Here is a 20,519-nt window from a genome sequence, read left to right as displayed (position 1 = left end):
AGATGGAAGAAAACATATGGCTTATTCATGTAACAGCCTGCCATCATATCTCGGATGATCATACGAGTAGTTTCATCATGATATGGCACCTATGACAAGACAGTGATGAGACGAACGCGGGAGATAAGTGAAGCGGAACACTTGGCACTTCAAGTGCGCACTGAGATTGCTATGGCATGGGAAGGCCATGACACAGATGTTTTACCTAAAAAACGTGTCTGATCCTTCGAGGTTATGCTCTTCATCGCACATCTCATATCCACTTTTCGATTGTAGTGCGCGAGCTGGATCTGCGACATCTCCTCGGATTGAAGGTTCATGAAAAAATATGACAAAAACTCACAATGGGCAATCGCTAGTCTTTCATAGGTAGACCGATAGAGGAAGACAGTTGGACGGCGATGACTACGCACAAGTCATTCATATTCATCTCATCATTTCCAACTGTGAGCTCATTCTCTTGTGCGTCATGTATGTGTTGTCCTACGATTCGCAATGTTTGGCCAGTCCACACCCTTAAAGTCGATAATACTCCATCCTAAACTGGTTGAATGGGTAGGCAGTTCATCCTAAATTGTATTGCCCAGGTTCATATTCCCAGTATTGATTCACCACCGCAAGGATTTTGAAAAGGTTCGGGAAACTACTAACTAGCCTTGCGATGAGGAGTTGAGTCGATCGGTGTAGTGTTTGAGTGGGATAGAACTGCCAACAACAGTAGAGACGATGAGGAGAAACAAAAATAATTTTCTGATCACGTGCAGCTAATTTCACTTGCGCAGCTGAATCTCGACTTCCCCAGGGACAACCTTTGCGGAGTAAAAATGCTTTCTACACAAGACGATCAAACGTCTGTCCACTTCGTTTCCCTAAATATTCGATGTTCAAGCTATCAACGATATATCTCCTTGCTTCATGCCAGCAATCCGACTGCATCGCAGATCACAACAATCTATCATAGGCTCAAGACTGGGTCGAAAGTTGAGATCTAAACTTGATGTCACCATGATAGACGCTGGTATGTTATCATTTATGCTGTGCAGTTTCTCACCCTCTGGTGACTTGAAGCAGAACCCATGTCTGAAACTTGGAATTCACCACGTGCATCCACTGGCAAGCGATGAAGCCGAAAAAAAGAACTCCCAAAAAGCCAAAGGCAAGCAGATACAAAGTTCAGTATCAGCGCCATATATTTGATCTGACATAGAACGGCCCAAATGTTAAAGAACCTTCTTCTGAAACCAAGGAGTCGAGCGATAATGCGATGCAACTGCTGGGCATCACTATAGCGGCAATCAATATTACGAGAGACCTCGTACCTATCGACCTGGCAAAAGGCATCCTCGGAACGGTCGCAAACATCCTGATCATTGCGCAGGTTCGTTGGTGTACCCTTTGCAAATGTTTGTGAAGGATCTTGAGGTCTGTACAGTCAGTGATCAAGAATCAGTCCGATTTCCAGGCGATAGTCGACAAGTGCGAGACTATCAGGGAAATCCTTGAAAGAGCGACCAAGCATGCCACCGACGACGATCTGCGAGGATACTTGGGCCATGCTTTATCTCAGTTGAACAAGTGAGCCGAACTAATTTCACCGCTGCTACAAACTGATGGCGTCGTGCAGATCAGTAAACCATATCAATAGTGAAGTAGCCTCGAAAAAGGAGCAAGGATTTTGGCAGAGACTCCTGTCTGTCACGAGTGATCGTGACCGCATTGCTGGATGGGAAAAAGACTTGGATCGCGTCATCCCACTGTTTAGTGTATGTTTCGGGAACTCCTTTAGAGCCACGGCTACTGAATGATGTTTTAAGGCTGAGATGCTCGTTGGTCTCACGATTGGAATGAACATGCAAACCTTAGGACTCGAGGGCAATGAGAATGGGAACGTCAAAAGGTAAGTTACCATCTCGGTGGGCGTTGTGTATCTTCTAAAGGCAATCAGGTATTGCCCACCTGTACTCCCATCACGTCCCTCCATGTTTTATGGACGTGAGGATCTCGTAGCAGAGCTGACAAATCTTGTCATCAATGATGAACATATCGTGTTGATCGGTTTTGGAGGCATGGGGAAGAGTTCCCTTGCCAAAGCTATCATTAACGAACCACCTGCCATAGAGAAGTTTGCTGATAGGCGCTTCTTTGTGACCTATGATGGCCTCGATCCTTCGACCATCACCTTTGAGACTTTCACGACTCGTTTTGCGGAAACCCTGGGCATAGAGCTTGCTGGTGCTAATCCTATGCGCCAAATATCTACCTTTCTTCGTTCTGCCACCGCCCTCATTGTCCTTGATAATGCTGAAACCTTTGAAGAGGCCAGTGGATCGTCGGCGCTCGGAGAAATACCACCAGCCATTGCTGACATCGCAAACATTCTTGGTGTTATTCTGGTCCTCACGTCACGCAGTCGAAGGAATGCACCGAACGTGCGATGGATAACAAAAGATATTCCGCCATTGGACTTGAGCTCTGCTCAAGCAGCGTTCTTTCAAATTTATCAGCACGCCAGTTGTAGTGAAGCCGGGGAAGACATACGGGACCTACTCAAGGAATTGGAATTCCCACCCCCTTTCCATCAGTTTACTCGCAAACGCTGCGCAGCAAAATAGCTGGTCCCCGGCCATGCTGCTGAAAAGATGGAACAATCGGCACAGCAAGGTGCTGGACCCCGGCAAGGGGAAGCTGCAAAGCTTGTCAGACACTATGCGACTGTCACTCAGCTCACCATCAATGCAGGACCTCGGTGAGGATGGTCGTCGTGTTCTGACCATAATCGCTTTCTTGCCACAGGGCCTCAATGACACCCTGGCTAGCGATTTGTTGCCGTCACTCCCGCAAGTCGATATTATTTGTGATGTCCTTTGCAGGCAATCTCTTGTTTATCGTCAAGACAGCTTCATTAAATTGCTCGCCCCCATTCGGCATTACGTGCGAGATTTGTTGCAAACACTGGACTCCACTTGTTTTGCGAGAAATATGTGCCTTCTACTATCGCATCGTCAACTGCTGCTCGGAAGAACACAATCGCTACGCTGAGATCATTACCTCGGATCACCTTAACATTGAGCACGTAGTGGCTTTCAACCTTGCACACGTCCCAGATGCCACCGAAGAGACTTATGACATCTGCTGGCAGTTTTTGTGGTGCTTGCAGAAGCATCTACCTCGCCCAACCATCCTTACTCCAGTTATCTTCAAAATCACCGAGAACTCCTCCACGCGGGGGCCAAAAGCGTGCTCCCTGCAGTATCTCGGCGCGCTCTACGCCACTCTTACTCAGCTCACCGAAGGGATGAGGGCCTTGAAAACTGCTGAGGCACTCTATCTTACCGTCGACAACCACGAAAATGTGGCACACTGTGTTGTCCAATGCGCAGATATCTATAGATGTCAAGGCCGTTTCATTCAATCCCAACAGGTTCTGGAAGCCTTCCAACACACCGACTCGTGGAAATCTCTCAGCGAAACTTTTAAATCCTACGTCTTGTATTTCTTGGATAAGGCCAGAATATACACATTGACAACGTTCGTAGACGAATTATTTGTTAAGTCCGCGGAAGATCGCGACTGGGGTTTGCCATCTAAGATTTGGCACTGGCGAGCCAAATTTTACCATGGAGGAGACATTGTCCTGGCAATCACGCACTTAGAAGATCTTCTCCCGCAATGCCCAAGTACTGGGGATCTCTTCACCCGCAGGGACGTACTTGAGGGGCTTGCACAAATAGCATTTTGCGAAGACAGGCTTTCCGACGCAATGGTTATTTTGCACAAACTCGTAGAGATGTTCGAGGGTCAATATTCGGATGGTGTCCTTTGGTACACCGTCCAGAAGGCTATTGTTGCGAGCAAACAGGGGAATAATGACCTTGCAAGGGAGCTCATTCATAAAGCCTCAGAGCCCTTCCAATTCTTTGCCCTGTGCAATGCACGCGCATTTCTCCACCGATCTTATGGCGCCGCGCTCATCGAGCTCACCGCAGGCGAGTACGTCAAGGCTGCGTCTCAATTCACTGCCACGATTGAAGGTTGTAATATGCAAGGCAACCTGCACGCTAAAGCGTTCAACATCCGTGGACTGGGCGAGGTTGCCTTTGTGCAAGGTGACTTCGTTTTTAGCAGCACAGCACTTTGCAGAAACGCGGTCTTTGTGCACGGAGATGGGAGTGCCCACCCTGCCATTTGTACAGTTGCTTGCCATTCCACGCTTTGTCAAACAGATTTGAAGGGTGGGGTTTTGTTTTTGGAGGGCCGCTCGTCATTCACGAATCTGACATAGATCATCGTATATGGTGACCGTGGTACATTGTATCTCCACATATCCGGACTGTGACACAAATTATAAGTACCAAGTCTTTAGATAAAAGAAATCCTGGTCATATAAGTCCGAGGATGAGATTACGGTGAGTTGAACTCACCTCATGACAAGGCCTTTGGGCAGACTCATAAGTGTTTCGTCAATATCGTCAATATTCAGCACGTCGATATTGCGGTGATTCACTACAGCTGTCTGTAGGATTAAGGATGGCATAGGCAGCATTGTGTTCGAAAACGATCGAACAACTTGAGACCGTCTGCATTGGCCTGCCTCGGAAAGCAAGATCAATCCGGTTGTGAATAACTGGTAGCTATTAGAACACGAGGGATATGGAGTGGATGGCCTCAAGTATCGCGCAAAAAATTATGCGTGTGATTTGCAGAAACCTCAGTCTCTTCGACGTCAGGCCGGGAGTCCTCTAGTGATTTGTGAAATCCAGTTGAGCGTGTATTGGACATGGAGAAGGCGCACTAGGCGGGTTATCTATAAATGGTTTCAGGACCGCGCTCCACAGCACCATAAACCATGACCTCATTGACCTGAGATTCAATGAGAGCCAGGGATACGTGACAACGCGGTGTGTGACATGCGCATCTAAGTGTCATCACATGACGTGACGACAGACGACCTTATGAAATTTGAAAACTCCGAGTCAGCACTAGCTCATGATGTTACTTCAAGCTTGTACATGTATATCCAGCTACTGTAAAGCTACTCTGTATCAGCTTCTCCCACCAATCACATTTGTCGCTTCCACTTTGCACGAGGTGCGGAAGCTCTCACCAGAGTTTTCGCAGTGTGACGTCTCAATTTTTAAAGACCTTGCAGACGTTTAACCCCAAGATTACACAGAGCACAAATGTTCTCAAGCCTTGACCGTATCAGCGTTCCCATCGCTTCATATGCATGGATCCAGGTTTCAATGACACCAACCATCGGTCGCTGTAAGTTCATATACATGTATTATTAGTAAATCAAGTCAATCAACTTGAATGTGTCCTGCTGATGACCCGTATTAAGTTCACCCAGCATTTAATCCGCCGACCCAATCGTGTTCTAACCATCCCTGGGACAGCCTTTGCGGAGCAGAACATGCATTCTATGCCCACCGCCTTGTCTCCCGAAATATTTGCAGCTGTGGACGACATACCTTGCATTGATTGCAGGCAATCCGCCTCCATCCTGGACTGCAGCAACATAGACAAGATCTTCCGCTGAGCCACAGGTGCATCGCATAAAACGACTAACCCACCAACATTGATGCACTTGGTTGCACATGGCTTGAGGGACAGAACATGGAGACCGTGTAGGCCTTTGGGTTGTTCACGCGAGCACGAAAAGGTGTCACTCAAGGCTGAGGGAGAACTATTGGATATCATCGGGTGATTTTTATTGTAAGTTCTTGCATTGTTCTCTCGAATGCCGGACACTCACTGTTGTGTCTTGAATCATTTTAGCTAGTGTCCCATCATCTTCACGTTGCGGTGCTGGACTGGATATTGCAGTGCTCTTGACCCCAACCGCGACTCCAACTTTGCATCTCCGCGTCCACCCTGTACCTGCGACCTTGACTGTTCGCGCTCGGGAATGAGACGAGACTAAGGTATTGATCTAAGATGTAAGTTTATTGTGTATGATCAGAGACCACTCTACTAGTTTCGACACCATCAAATTTGTGGATACATGTACACGTGACCATACTGTCGGACTGCCATGCTTAGCACTGTACCATCATTTGCATGAATACTAGTATGTCATGGGCGACGTGTGTGTCTAGGTAATATCATAGGCATGCCTGATGTACATGACAACTATTGGCATCCACCAAAAGGTATGCTGGCGACACCGTGATTCGGAGCAGCGGAGGAAAGGCTTACCATTGTGATCTAGACAGGGCGTAAACCAGATGACTGGCTCCAGGCCAGTCTGGTCCCTCAGATGCGCAGTGTGACATATGCGTATAATGATATGGCTCGAGTTCCTGCCAAAGTTGGTTATCTAAGCTGGCCTCGTTCCTCGGCCGGCACAGATTTGAGTCTACGCGCAAATAAGCGAGGTGGCGCAGCGCTTCTTGCTCCTGCCCACCTCGCAGCATTATCCTTTCAGAGTGCTAGTCACTCGTGTCTACCTCTTTTTGCACCCACCCACCACTCCCTGATCAGCGTGTGAACAAGATTTTCATCAGAACATCTCACCGACTTTGTCATCAACTTAACGTTTCAAAACTGAAACAAACAGCTCACTCTCATTTGTTCAACGCATAGTGTACGCTACCTACCGTCGCTCCCACAAGACAATGACCTGATCGGGCCCAACCTGCCCTCACAGCTCACCTTGCGCCATAGGTACGGACCCGTGTTTTGGACCGGAAAAGCCCTGCGGGCTTTCGCCCAAAAACCCAAACAATTAGTATCAACACATGACACTAGTACCATCCGTGTTCAGTACAGCATCGTAAATCATCAGAAGAGCCTCGGCTTCTTCGAATCGCACCAGTTCTCATTGCCACGAGTCATTGAAGCGCATAGATGAGAGCATGAAATATATCGATATGATAGACGCCCAGTAGGTTATGCGTTTATGCCGTACAGTTTCTCACCCTCCACCTTTCCTTTACCTTGAGGTTGACAGAGGCGCTAGTTCACTGGCTGAAACTCACTAGGATTTGAATCCACCACACAATCTCCGGGGATGTTCTCCAAAAATCCAAAGGCTGGAAGAACCAGGCAACCAAAGGCAAGAAGGCAGACATCCACGTTTCACCGCCGTGTATCTGATCTAACATAGAACGGCCCACATACTAAACAACCATCTCCTGAAGATAAGCAGTCCCAGGACGATAATGTGATCCAGCTGCTGGGTATCACTATATCAGCCATCAACGCTACCAAAGACCTTGTGCCTATCGATCTGGCGAAAGGCATCCTTGGAACAATTGCGAACATTTTGACTGTTGCGCAGGTGCGTTGGCCTAATTCTCAGAAAGACTGGTGAAGACCTACGTTTATACAGGCAGTGATCAAGAACAAGTCCGATTTCCAAGCAATAGCTGACAAGTGCGAGACCATCAGGGACATCCTTGAAAGAGCGACCGAGGGTGCTACCAAAGATGATCTGAAAGGATACTTGGGGCATGCATTGACTCAGCTCAACAAGTGCGTCGAACCAGTGTTGCCATCACCAGAATCTGATGACACTGTCCAGATCAGTAAACCGCATCAATAGCGACGTAGAGTCAAAGAAGGAGCAAAGATTTTGGCACAGGCTCCTCTCTGTCACCATCGATCGCGACCGGATTACGAGATGGGAGAAAGACTTGGATGAAGTCCTCATGCTATTCAGAGTATGTTTCTTGAACTCGCCTGAGCTTCTGCTGCTAAGCAATGTCCTTAGACGGAAGCGATTGCTGGCATTGCAATCAGGGTGGACAAGCTGACTTTGGGACCCAGGGATAACACTCGTGGGATCAATGACACCCAGTAAGTTGGCATTTTGGCAAGTGATGTGTGGCCTTAACCGTGATCAGGTATCGTCCACCCGCACCTCCATCACGGCCTCCCATGTTTTATGGCCGTGGGGATCTCGTCGCAGAACTGACCAACCTTGTCATCAATGACGAGCACATTGCGTTGATTGGTCCAGGAGGGATGGGAAAGAGTTCCCTTGCCAAAACTATCCTCCACGAGGCAGCCATCATGGAAAGATTTGCCAACAGGCACTACTTCGTGACATACGATGGGATAGATCCTTCGAACCATTACATTTGAAGCTTTCACGACTCGTTTCGCACAAGCCCTTGGCATAGAGCTTTCCGGCGTTAATCCAGTGCAGCAAATATGCGCCTGTCTTCGTTCTGCTAGCGCCCTTGTTGTTCTAGATAATGCTGAGACTTTCGAAGAGGCCGGTGGATCATCAGCGCTCACGGAAATCCCGCAAGCTATTGCTGAAATTGCAGGCATCCCCGGCGTCATTCTGATTCTTACAATCGCGTAGTAGAAGGAGTGCACTGAATGTACCATGGATTACCAAGGATATTCCACCACTAGATTCAAACTCTGCTCAAGAAGCATTCTTTCGAATTTACCGTCTAGCCAGTCGTGAAAATGCGGACGGAGGAATAGCAAACTTGCTTCGGGATTTGGAATATCACCCGCTTTCCATCAATCTACTCGCAAATGCTGCACAGCAAAACGGTTGGTCTCCGGCTATACTGCTGGAGAGATGGAAGGATCGGCACAGTGCGGTGCTAGACCATGGCGAGGGAAAGCTACAAAGCTTGTCATACACCATGCAGCTGTCACTCAGCTCACCGTCAATCCAGAAACTTGGAGAGAAGGCTCAGCATGCTTTAACTGTCATCGCCTTCTTGCCCCAGGGTCTCAATGAGGCCCTGTCCAAGCGTATCTTGCCATCTACCCTGCAAATCGACGACATATGTGATGTTTTATGGAGGCAATCTCTCGTTTATCGCCAAGGCGGCTTCGTCAAAATGCTCGCACCCATTCGGCATTATGTGCGAGATTCGTTGCCACCACCTGACTCCACATGTTTGGAAGAGATACGCACCTTCTACTATTGCACTGTCCAACAGTGTTCGGCAGAACGAGATGATCATGCTGATATCATTATCTCGGATCACCTCAACATTGAGCATGTTGTTGCTTTCGATCTCACCCAAATCCCTGAGGAGACTTATCGCGCTTGCTGGGAATTTGTGCAGTGCTTGACGTGGCATCTTCCTCGCCCAACTACCCTTACCCCCGCTATTTTCAACATCGTCGAGAGCTCTTCCACGCGATGGCCCAAAGCAGGCTGCTTGTAGCGTCTCGGCTGGCTCAACATGGCTCTTTCTCGGTCCAAAGAAGCCATACAGGCCTTCCAGGCTGCTGAGCCACTCTATCTCACCGTCGGCAACCATGAGATGGTGGCGCGCTGCATTCATCCATGTTCAGACGTATACGCATGCCAAGGCCGCTTCATTCAATCCCAACAGGTCCTTGAGGACCTCCAGCATTCCGATTCATGGCAACATATCAGCGAAACAACAAGAACCTGTGTTTGGTTTTTCTTGTATAGGGCCAAGATGTTCACGTTCACAACATCTGCCGACGAATTATTTGTGAACTCCTTGGACGAAGACTTCTGGGGATTGCGGTCCAAGATTTGCCACTGGCGGGCCAAACACTTCTATGGGGGAGATATTGTGCAGGTGAAGACGCACTTAGAAAACCTTCTCTTGCAATGCCCAAGTACTGGAGACCTCGATGCCCGCAGGGACGCACTCGAGGCGCTTGCAGAGGTAGCATTTTGCGGAGGCAGGTCATCCGACGCAATGCATCGCCTACAGGAAATTGTAGAGATGTACGAAGGACTTGATCCCAGCGTGGCGCTTTGGTATGCCGTCTGGAAAGGCGTCGTTGTGAGCGAACAAGGGCATCATGACCTTGCGAGAGAGATCATTCACAAAGCCTCCGAGCCCTTCCCATTATGTGCCCTGCCCAGTACAGCCGCATTTCTCCATAGATCTTATGGCTTGGCATGCGTCGAGCTCAACGCAGGCGAGTACGACAAGGCAGTCTCTCATTTCACCGCTACCATTGAAGGTTGTAATATCCAAGGACATCTTGACTTCAAGGCGTTCAGCATACGTGGATTGGGGGAGATTGCCTTTGAGAGAGGGGACTTTGCATTAGCCGTACAGCGCTTTGCAGAGACGCTGTCCTTGTGCACTGAGATGGGAGTGTCTCCAAGAAAATTACATGGCATACCATTCGATGCACTGCCAGAAAGATTTAAAGGGTGGACATTGTTTGTGGAAGGGCATTCACCATTTACGAGCGTTGATATGTAGATGATACACGGTAAGCTGCAAGCCGCAGTTGGGCACAGTATCACGCACGTCGATCCATATGTACTGCCAAATACTACCCTTTGTAGAGTATTAGACAGCCAGTGCGACTCCTACTTCTTGTTGAGCTCCTCTGCCCTTCTATGAAGTTCTTCACGACTCTATGAACAGCTATGAGGATACGATGTTTGAAATGCATCTTAACGAACCAATGGGGCTTCGAGGCTATTGACGATGTCCTTGTTAGGCACATGCGGGTCTCGAGCGTGGTAGGCGTAAAACTCGGGCTTGCTGGTCAAGCCCGCATCACACCTGGGCCGCCTGACCAAGTCTTCTGGTTCATTAGATTGCTAGATCAATACTCAGCAAAACTATAGCTAGGGAAAGAAAGCGAAAGCGACTGCGTACAGCAGGATGAGGAAGGATGTTAAATTGTTGCTCCTGCTGTCCCTGTTGGTGACTGGGTGAAGTTGTGGTATCTTTCGTTTGTTGAGACATTTGTTACAGGTAGTAATTGGACCACTATGATAGTGGAAAGCGCAGTGTCGCAGCACTTGGGGTGCTCCCCTATATACGCACCTGCGGAGCCAATCGTACGGATGACATCATTCACACGTGACGATTCATTTGACATTAGCAATTGAACGTTGAACGTTAATATGCAACTCTAGATCGAGTCACTTGCGCAGAGAAAGACAAGAGTAAGTAGAATGCTGAAGTATATTTTATTGTACATGACGCATTCCACATCACTTCGATAGCATCATCTTTCGATAGGTCAGGTTTCTGAAAATGAAATACTATGGAAATGCTAACCTTCACAAATTCTGAACCGATGCGACACGATCGACACGTGAGTACAAATAAGTACGATGCAAAAAAGGAAACGAACCATCATAATTGATCTGGCCATCGCCATCGATGTCTGCCTCACGAATCATTTCATTGACCTCAGCTTCAGTCAATTTCTCGCCTAGAAATGGCATTAATTTATAATTGATACCTGAGCATCACCACTGACCCAGGTTCATCATGACATGTCTCAGCTCAGCAGGGTTGATATAACCGTTCCCGTCCTCATCAAACACTTTAAACGCCTCTTTAATCTCGTCCTCTCTGTCGGTGTCGCGCATTTTGCGCGCCATCATTGTAAGGAACTCTGTGAAGTCGAGGGTACCGTTCCCATCAGCGTCAACCTCGTTGATCATGTCCTGTAGCTCTGCTTCGGTAGGATTTTGACCTATTGAGCGCATCACGGTGCCGAGCTCTTTGGTAGTGATCGAGCCATCGCCATCTACATCGCTTCGGATCAGGTGAAGTAATAATTAACATCACGTTGGTCATACCTATATCGAACAAAGCGAAAGCTTCCTTGAATTCTGTGGCGGGTAAATGAGCGCTGGGATCATCAACGATAACACCAGCGACGATTTCTCACCAGCTATCTGTTCTAGAAAATCGAACAGAAGCAATCAAGTATATCAGCACCGATAACGCCTTTGACCTCCCACCAAGAGAGTATTCACACCTTCAGACTGTGGGTCGTTCCCAGATTATTAATCAATACCGATCTGAAGCCCAGTGCAGTGCACGGCACATCGCGACTCACCAATTCATCCGCCATATTCTAGAAAGTTTCGATAGAAAGCCTTGTTGATTATATAAGGGAATACGATTTGCAAAGAGGATGACGCGGACGGTGACACCACTCAAGTACTCACACGCTGCGCCGGCTGCGGGCCTGCGGCGCGTAGCGTGAAGTCACCGGCACGTGACCTGGACACGAAATGGTGCGTCGTGAATGTTAGTGGATGCCACATCGATATCTCTCATTGCGTCAAATATGTCCTCCTCATCATCTCTAACGCTTAGCACGCTATTATCAATACTACAGACACACCTCAATGCCCAAACCCGACTTCTGCCGACACTCCATGTTCAACTCGGCCTACCACAAACCGCTCCGGAAGACGAACTGCAAACATTACAGCATACTCTGAATAAGGCCATTGAGTCTCGGATAGAGGTGCAGAGGAAACAAGTGGAAGATTGGATAGGAAAATGCGAGGGAGTGGAGTCTGGTTGTGCTCGGTGTTCGAGAGTGCTGGGCACATGCTGAAGTTGCTGGATCGCTCAGCGATCTCAAAGCTGAGAAGGTCTCGCCAAGGAGATATGAAAGCGCCACTACCAGGAGAAAACTAAGACAGGTCAGTCGAATCTTTTGCGCGCGTAATCTACTAAGATGCCAGTTTCTCAGATCTACCCTACGAAACTCAAGCAGCTCACAACGTTGACCAATCGCCTGAACGCCCTCGCACGGACGCTTGGCTCCCAACAAGATATCTTAACTTCAGCGGTTGCTACTACTGAGGAACTAGAAACTACAAGATATTGTACCTGGACGTTTCTCCAAACTTGAAAAAGAGCTTGTACGAGGAAAAGGTGAAGTGGTGAGCCAGTCTTTCCTTGTTTATCTCTGTACCTCTGATCACACATTTACAGTTGAAACGACTAAATCAACTGAGTGAAGTCTCTATTCAGATCGACTCAGAACTAGGTATCGATCCTCCCCCACCCACTGTCACACCTCATCCTCAACACTCGCTGTGCCGAGATATTATATGACACAATCTTCATCCGCCGGTAGCACACGTCTCAACTCGGGTGCAGATCCATCTGCGTCCTTAACCATCGGACCATTGGCTCCCACTCCCTCATCAATCGGGAAACCCAACAACCACATGCCTTGCCCATCGTTTTCTCCCCCACAACCCTATAGAGCCCCTCCAGAAGTCCCTGAGCTCCCCAACGAACGTGAATACCCCAGGTCCCTCGGACGCTTCATCAAACTACTCGACTCGTTGCTGCAAGAATCGTCACCTGGACCCAATCTTAAGTTCATGTGGTATCGACCCGACGCAGGGGGTCTTAGCATGGGCCGATAGACTGCACGTCGAACTCAAGAGGTGCACATCAAAGCTATGTATGACCAGCTGGAGGCGCTTTGGCGACGCATGGGTGTGGACGAGGAGGCTATGTATGATTTTGTCGCGGCGAATCGCAGGACGACGCCTTCTGTGGTTCAAGCGTATGAAGAAGAACTGGAGCGCATGATTGACTTGAAGCACGAGAGAATGTGCGAGTTTATCGCTAATGTTCGCACAGAAATTGAGAGCCTGTGGGAGGAGCTCCTGGTAGAAGAAGAATGAGCGGAATGATTTTGCGGCGTTTGCTGATGGTGAGTTTGTTTCTGCCACCCTCTTCGTGGAGTTTTCATTGAGTGGATGTCATAGATGAACATACAGAAGATTTACTGAGCCAGCACGAGCATGACATCGCCCGCCTGAAAGCGGCAGTGCGGCTCAAGATGCCACTGCTGACATCGATCAAGAAGTACGTGGAAATTTGTGAGGAACAAAGGGAGCCAGCGATCAGACGCGCCTTCTAGGAAGGGATGGGGGACGAGATCCCGGCAGATTGCTCCGGGAAAAGAAGATGCGAAAGAGGGTTGAGAAAGAGAAGCCCAAGGTTTGTCAATTACTATTCATACTCTCAACCTTCCGTCTAATTGTTTTCCGAACAGCTTGAGCAATAACTACTGTCATCGCTGCCTACATGGGAGCAAACGCACGGACGAGCTTTGCTCGTGCATGGTGAAACCATGCTATACTCCAGCTGTTGATGGAGAATGCATCGGCGAACGAACAGGAGAACCGCAAAGAACGCCTACTTCTCAACTCGAACTTCTTCTCAGCTTCACAAATCACACTTTCTCTTTCAGATGGGCGTGCTCATGCTCATTCAGTAAGCCATCTGCATCTGTGGTATATCAAATTAAATATGCACGAAGACCACAAACTGCATCGGCAACCGCCGCAAAGCTATTCCGTTCATAGTCTCCAATAGTGGGGTCCTCACCGACCTGTTGATTTCTGTGCAAGCACAAGTTGATCGCACGTTCTAGGTCCTCTTCATACCCTTGGATCACTACTGCCGTTTTCCTGCAATTTGCAAAATTAGTTATTGGCTCGCCCACCCAGAGGTAACCGACGATCCTCGAGATGATCAAGTGTATAATTCATGCTACTTTATGGTCTTGTTCAGTTCCTAGTGGATTGTATCGCCCAAATTCGAATCTCCAGCGTTGGTTCGCCACAGCAGGGACTTAGGATGTATGCAACGAGCCTTGTGGCGATGAGTCGAGTAGGTCGGTGGATGGTCCGAGACCTAAGGTATTCATGTTCGTTGGGGGTTTCAGTGTGTCTGGAAGACAGGAAGATGGAAGAAACATGCAAATATCGGCTCTCCCGAACGATAGGAGTAGAATTGACGATCTATTAGTCGAGGATACGAATGGATTTGGCTTCGAGCTGAGACATGCAGAAGAAGATTATAGACTGGAATGGCGCGTGTTTCAGACAAAGTAGCAGCCGATGATGTGACATTTGCCAAATGGGGAGGGTCGATGCATAGTTCCGATTGGAGCTAGTCGATCTGAGGGTTAAGCTGTTCGACTGTGAACGTGCACGTATGTCGAGAAGGCCAGACTGCTCACCGCGTCACGTTTTCCTCGTACAAGCTCCCTTTTGGGTTTGGTACACGTTCAAGCATAACATCTCGTGGCGTCGTAGGTTCCTCATCAGTGTTAATATGCCCGGCTAGACGAAATGGGAACCCAGATAACGTGCAAGGGCATTGAGACGATCGTCTGAGCGTCCCGAGCTCTGTATGGTAGATCTAATGATCAATCATGTGCGTATAGACTCAGATGACCCAACTGACCTGTCTTGGGTTCTCGTGGTATACAGTAATTGGCACTTTCACGCCATCTTGATAGGACTTTCTCAATGTCGGGAACGCGGAGCCATCTGATTCCAGTCAACAACTTGTATTCGTGCCCAGTGCTCTAGAACAACAGCTACAACACAATTTTACTATGACATCCCCCTCTCCAATCGTCCACTCCTTTCCTCGCAACTATTTGAGACCCGAAGCTGTATTGCAGGTATGAGGTATAAGAGTTCGTCCTCCTTGTCGGTTTGTGGCGAGCCGAGCTAAGTGTCGTCAAGACATGGCGTCCACCGACAAGCGCTCTGGCGACACCATCATGTACCCAGGCGAACAGGGAGAAAGAACTTGATGTTATGACTCGAAGGAGCTGAAAGAGGAGAGGTATTGCGAAGGAGAAACGGTAACCTTTATAAAACTGGTTACTGGGCGAATGTAACCATGACTAATTCAATCAGCCTGCGTTAACTAAGAAGGTGACATTGTCTTCTTTAGTAGACGAGCTATGAGAAGGGAGAGTGCAAAGGCGGGAACCAGAGGACCTCATGGGGGAGTTGCAGGCTGGAGACGTATTTGACTGGGCTTCCGAAGTACGCGTTCAAAATTTATTAATCACGTGCAGCTGTCAACACCGCGTGAAGTCACTTCAAGTTCAAAGAACACTCTCTAAAATTACTCGACCTTGATTTAGGTCGTGAAATTTGAAAACTCAGCGCCAACTATATGTACATATGGTACTTGTAGATGCATAACCAGCTACTGGAAAGCTACGCTAGATTAGCTTCCCCCACCCACCACATTTGCCACTTCCACCTCGCACGAGGTGCGGCAGCTCTCACCAAAGTGTTCACTGCCTGACACCTATGACCTCACAGACCTTACAGACGTTTAAACCCAACATTACACAGAGCACAAGTGTTCTTGGGCCTTGATCCTATCAGCGCACGAATGTCAAGCCCGTCGCCTCATACGCATGAATCGAGGCTCCAATGACACCAACTATCGGTTCCTGTAAGTTCATATCCCTGTATTACTGGTAAAATCAAGTTAATCAATATGTCATGTTGATGTCCCGTATTAAGTTCACCCAGTATTTGATCCGCCGGCCCTATCGTGTCCTAACTATTCCTGGGACAGCCTTCATGGAACTACATGCATTCTATATCCACCGCCTTGTCTCCCTAAATATTCGCAGCTGTTGACGACATACCTTACATCGATTGCAGGCAATCTGACTCCATCCCGGACTACAGCAACATGGACAAGCTCTTCCGCTGAGCGGCGGACGCACCACATAAAGCAACTAACATACCGATATCGATGCACCTGGTTGCACATGGCTTGAGGGACAGAATATGGAGACCGTGTAGGCCTTTAGGTTATCCATGCGAGCACAAAAAAGCGTTACTCAAGGCTGCGAGAGGACTACTGGACATCATCGGGTGATTTTGATTGTGAGTTCTTGCATTGTTCTCTCGAAGACAGATCACTCACCGATATTATGCCGGACACTCACTGTTGTATCTCGAATCATCTTAGAGCGTTCCATCCTCTTTCACTGTTGCGGTGCTGCACTGGGCAACGAAAGCAGTTATCTCGACCCCAACCACGACTCCAACTTTTGCATTTCCGCTTCTATCCTGTACCTGCGACTTTGACTGTTCATGCTCGGGAATGAAACGAGACTAGGTATTGATCTAAGATGTAGGTTTATTATATGTGATCGCAGAGACTTACTAGCTTTGACACCATCAAGTTTGTGGATACGTGTACACGTAACCATACCGACTGCCATGCTCAGTACTGTACCATCATTTGCATGAATACTAGTATGACATGGGCGACGTGTGCGTCTAGGTGATATCATGGGCATGCTTGATGTACACGACAATTATTGGTATCCACCAAAAGGTACGCTGGTGACACCCAATATCAAAGCGATTCGGAGCAGCGGAGGAAAGACTTACCATCATGATCTAGGCAGGGCGTGAACCAGAGGACTGGCTCCAGGGCAGTCTGGTCCCTCAGATACTGTGATAACGTGGCGTGACATGCGCGTCTAATGATGTGAAGTCTTTCCCAAATCTGCCTCGAGTTCCTGCCAAAGTTGAGAAGATGAAACATATCGATATGATAGACGCCCGGTAGGCTATGCGGTTATGCCGTGCAGTTTCTCACCCTCCACCCTTGCTCTACTTTAAGGTTGGCAAAGGCGCTAGTTTGGTGGCTAAAACTCACTGAGATTTGAATCCACCACACGATCTCGGGCGATGTCCTCCAAAAATCCGAAGGCTAGAAGAACAAGGCAACTAAAGGCAAGAATGCAGATATCCACGTTTCACCGCTGTGTATCTGATCTAACATAGAATGGCCCACATACTAACAAACCATCTCCTGAAGATAAGCAGTCCCAGGACGACAATGTGGTCCAGCTGCTAGGTGCCACTATATCAGCCATCAACGCTACCAAAGAACTTGTGCCTATCAATCTGGCAAAAGGCATCCTTGGAACGATTGCGAACATTTTGACTGTTGCGCAGGTGTGTTGGCCTGACTCTCACAAAGATTGGTGAAGACCTACGTTTATACAGTCGGTGATCAAGAACAAATCCGATTTCCTGGGGATAATCAAGAAATGCGCAACTATCCGGAATGTCCTTGAAAGAGCGACCAAGGATGCTACTGAAGACGATCTGCAAGGATCTTTGGGAAATGCCTTATCAGAGCTTGAAATGTGAGTGCGAGCCACATTGATTTCACTGTCGCTGGAAACTGATGACACCATGTAGATCAGTGGACCGCATCAATAGCGAAGTAGCTTCGAAGACGAAGCACAGATTTTTCCACAGGGTCTTCTCTATCACAATTGACCGCGACCAGATCGCTGAATGGGAAAAGGATTTAGATCGCTTAGTGGCACTCTTCAACGTACGTCTTGATAACTTCATCTCAAATTCTGCTACTGAATGATGTCTCAAGTTTGAAGCAATCGTGGGCATCTCGATTGACATGAAGAAATTGACTTCGGAACTCAAGGGAAATGCCCCTGCTATCAATGTTCCACAGTAAGTTTTTATTTTGGTAGGTTGTCCATGTCCTCTGAACACAACTAGGTATCACCCAATAGAGCCTCCGTCACGACCTTCCATGTTTTATGGCCGTAATAGTCTCGTAGCGGAGTTGACGAATCTTGTCATCAACTTGAACGATGAACATCTTGCGTTAATCGGTCCAGGAGGCATCGGAAAGAGTTCTCTTACCAAAGCTATCCTTCACGAGCCAGTTATCATGGAAAAATTTGCCGACAGACGCTACTTCGTGACCTATGACGGCCTGGATCCTTTGACCATCACTTTTCAAACCTTTATGTCTCGTTTTTCTGGAGCCCTTGGCATGGAGCTTGCTGGTGCTGATCCTGTCCGCCAAATAACCTCCTTTCTTCGTTCCGCTAGTGCCCTCGTCGTTCTCGATAATGCTGAGACCTTTGAAGAGGCCGGTGGGTCTTCGGCGCTCAGGGAAATACCATCAGCTATTGCTGAAATTGCAGACGTCCCCGGTGTCACTCTGATTCTCACGTCACGTAGTAGAAGGAATGCGCCCAACGTGCAGTGGATAATGAAGGACATTCCACCATTGGATTCGAGCTCTGCTCTGAAGGCTTTCTTTCGAATTTACCGTCCAGCCAGTCGTGAAAACGCGGAGGAAGGAATAGCAAATGTACTTCAGGACTTAGAATATCACCCGCTTTCCATCAATCTACTCGCAAATGCTGCACAGCAAAATGGTTGGTCTCCGGCCATACTGCTGGAGAGATGGAAGGATCGACACAGTGCGGTACTAGACCATGGCGAGGGAAAGCTCCAAAGCTTATCATACACCATGCAGCTGTCGCTCAGCTCGCCGTCAATCCAGAAACTCGGAGAGGAGGCTCGGCATGCTTTGGCTGTCATCGCATTCTTGCCCCAGGGTCTCAATGAGGCCCTGTCCAAGCGCATTTTGCCATCTACCCTGCAGATCGACAACATATGTGATGTTTTATGGAGGCAATCTCTCGTTTATCGTCAAGACGGCTTCGTCAAAATGCTCGCACCCATTCGACATTATGTGCGAGATTCGTTGCCACCACCTGACTCCACATGTTTGGAAGAGATACGCACCTTCTACTATTGACGCTGTCCAACAGTGTTCGGAAGAACGAGATGACTATGCTGATATCATTATCTCGGATCACCTCAACATCGAGCATGTCGTTGCTTTTCGACCTCGCCCACATCCCTGAGGAGACTTATCGCGCTTGCTGGGAATTTCTGGATCGCTTAGAGCGGCATCTTCCTCGCCCAACTACCCTTACCCCCGCTATTTTAAACATCGTCGAGAACTCCTCCACGTGAATGGCCCAAAGCAAACTGCTTGTGGTATCTCGGCTGGCTCTACATCACTCTTTCTCAGCACACAGAATCCATGAAGGCCTTCAAAGCTGCTGAGGCACTCTATCTTACCGCCGGCTACCACGAAATGGCGGCCGAATGTATTGCTGAATGTGCGGACATATACTGATGTCAAGGCCGCTTCGTTCAATCCCAACAGGTTCTAGAAGACTTTCAACGCTCCGAGTTGTGGGAGCATCTCAGTGAACCAACGAAAGCCGAAGTTTGGTATTTCTTGGATGGGGCCCGGAGGTACACCTTTGCAACATCTGCGGACGAATTATTTGTGAAGTCCATGGAAGATCGCATCTGGGGCTTGCAGTCCAAGATTTGGCACTGGCGGGCCAAAATCTCCTACGGGGAAGACATTGACCAGGCGAACACGCGCTTAGAAGACCTTCTTCTACAATGCCCAAGTACTGGGAATCTCTTCCCCCGCAGAAACGCACTGGAGGGGCTTGCAGAGGTAGCAATTTACGAGGGCAGGTTATCCGAAGCCATGGATATTCTACAGAAAATTGTCGAGATGTTCAAGGGAGACCTTTCGCACGAGGTCTTGTGGTATACCGTGTTGAAGGCCGTTGTTGCAAGCAAGCAGGGTGATCATGCCCTTGCGAGGGAGCTCATCTACAAAGCCCCAAATCTCTTCCAATTCTTTGCGCTGCGCACTGCATTCGTGTTTCTCCACAGATCTTATAGCTCGGCATGCATCGAGCTCACTGCAGGCGCATACGACAGGGCCGAGTCCCATTTCATCGCCACCATTGAAGGTTGTGATATCCAAGGACATCTTGATTTCAAGGCATACAGCAAACGAGGACTGGGGGAGATTGCCTTTGTGCATGGTGACTTCGTGTTAGCTGCACGATGCTTCACAGAAGTACGGTCTTTGTGCACTGAGATGGGAGTGCCTCCGCGACATTTGTACAGTTGCGAGCTGTTCTATGTTCTGCCGGACAGATTTAGAGGATGGTCATTATTTTTAGAGGATCAGTCGCCATTTGCAAACATTATGTAGATCATATTCATGTAACAGCTTGTCATTGTATCTTGGACGATCAAACATCCCCCATATGTTTCGTTTCCATAGATATTTGAGGTTCAAGCGATTAACGATATATTTCCTTGCTTTGTC

The 20,519-nt window shown here is 48.3% G+C and overlaps 7 protein-coding genes across 7 annotated transcripts; 5 read left to right on the top strand and 2 right to left on the bottom strand.

The window, feature by feature from the left end:
- Positions 1-1,005: 1,005 nt before the first annotated feature.
- DFJ58DRAFT_846187 (uncharacterized protein) lies at positions 1,006-4,282 on the top strand (the record flags this gene model as incomplete). Its single annotated transcript, XM_041393256.1, is given in 8 exon segments — positions 1,006-1,018; positions 1,227-1,378; positions 1,433-1,575; positions 1,625-1,763; positions 1,815-1,897; positions 1,946-2,485; positions 2,505-2,746; positions 2,871-4,282. The coding sequence occupies 8 exon segments, from the start codon at positions 1,006-1,008 to the stop codon at positions 4,280-4,282; spliced, it is 2,724 nt and encodes a 907-aa protein (XP_041237989.1).
- A 2,931-nt stretch (positions 4,283-7,213) lies between these two features.
- DFJ58DRAFT_814689 (uncharacterized protein) lies at positions 7,214-10,320 on the top strand. Its single transcript, XM_041391670.1, is given in 8 exon segments — positions 7,214-7,282; positions 7,334-7,476; positions 7,526-7,664; positions 7,715-7,800; positions 7,848-8,046; positions 8,066-8,287; positions 8,352-9,098; positions 9,144-10,320. 6 exon segments carry the CDS (start codon positions 7,653-7,655, stop codon positions 10,170-10,172), a joined length of 2,295 nt encoding a protein of 764 aa, XP_041237988.1. The 5' UTR covers positions 7,214-7,282; positions 7,334-7,476; positions 7,526-7,652; the 3' UTR covers positions 10,173-10,320.
- On the bottom strand, positions 10,271-10,700 carry DFJ58DRAFT_134157 (uncharacterized protein). Its single transcript, XM_041378808.1, has 3 exons — positions 10,578-10,700; positions 10,379-10,519; positions 10,271-10,330 (listed from the first exon to the last, which is right to left on the bottom strand). The coding sequence occupies exons 1-3, from the start codon at positions 10,665-10,667 to the stop codon at positions 10,283-10,285; spliced, it is 279 nt and encodes a 92-aa protein (XP_041237987.1). The 5' UTR covers positions 10,668-10,700; the 3' UTR covers positions 10,271-10,282.
- A 91-nt stretch (positions 10,701-10,791) lies between these two features.
- DFJ58DRAFT_814683 (calmodulin) lies at positions 10,792-11,883 on the bottom strand. Its single transcript, XM_041391669.1, has 8 exons — positions 11,779-11,883; positions 11,698-11,704; positions 11,608-11,619; positions 11,516-11,548; positions 11,191-11,463; positions 11,062-11,142; positions 10,986-10,996; positions 10,792-10,936 (listed from the first exon to the last, which is right to left on the bottom strand). Exons 1-8 carry the CDS (start codon positions 11,791-11,793, stop codon positions 10,919-10,921), a joined length of 450 nt encoding a protein of 149 aa, XP_041237986.1. The 5' UTR covers positions 11,794-11,883; the 3' UTR covers positions 10,792-10,918.
- Positions 11,884-12,012: 129 nt separating this feature from the next.
- On the top strand, positions 12,013-13,378 carry DFJ58DRAFT_733982 (uncharacterized protein; the record flags this gene model as incomplete). The annotated part of the gene is made up of 7 exons (XM_041386385.1): positions 12,013-12,195; positions 12,227-12,376; positions 12,427-12,525; positions 12,548-12,619; positions 12,672-12,775; positions 12,817-13,094; positions 13,149-13,378. 7 exons carry the CDS (start codon positions 12,013-12,015, stop codon positions 13,376-13,378), a joined length of 1,116 nt encoding a protein of 371 aa, XP_041237985.1.
- Positions 13,379-17,029: 3,651 nt separating this feature from the next.
- DFJ58DRAFT_134001 (P-loop containing nucleoside triphosphate hydrolase protein) lies at positions 17,030-19,403 on the top strand. The gene is made up of 6 exons (XM_041378807.1): positions 17,030-17,272; positions 17,324-17,497; positions 17,549-17,691; positions 17,747-17,885; positions 17,937-18,022; positions 18,071-19,403. The coding sequence occupies exons 1-6, from the start codon at positions 17,228-17,230 to the stop codon at positions 19,125-19,127; spliced, it is 1,644 nt and encodes a 547-aa protein (XP_041237984.1). The 5' UTR covers positions 17,030-17,227; the 3' UTR covers positions 19,128-19,403.
- On the top strand, positions 19,202-20,517 carry DFJ58DRAFT_749333 (uncharacterized protein; the record flags this gene model as incomplete). Its single annotated transcript, XM_041387648.1, has 3 exons — positions 19,202-19,327; positions 19,407-19,485; positions 19,522-20,517. 3 exons carry the CDS (start codon positions 19,202-19,204, stop codon positions 20,400-20,402), a joined length of 1,086 nt encoding a protein of 361 aa, XP_041237983.1. The 3' UTR covers positions 20,403-20,517.
- Between the last annotated feature and the right edge of the window lie 2 nt (positions 20,518-20,519).

The sequence above is a fragment of the Suillus subalutaceus genome, assembly GCF_016647625.1.
Source record: "Suillus subalutaceus strain FC151 chromosome Unknown DFJ58scaffold_162, whole genome shotgun sequence".
NCBI classification, from domain to species: Eukaryota; Fungi; Basidiomycota; class Agaricomycetes; order Boletales; family Suillaceae; genus Suillus; species Suillus subalutaceus.
This window is presented reverse-complemented; position numbering and strand designations above follow the sequence as displayed.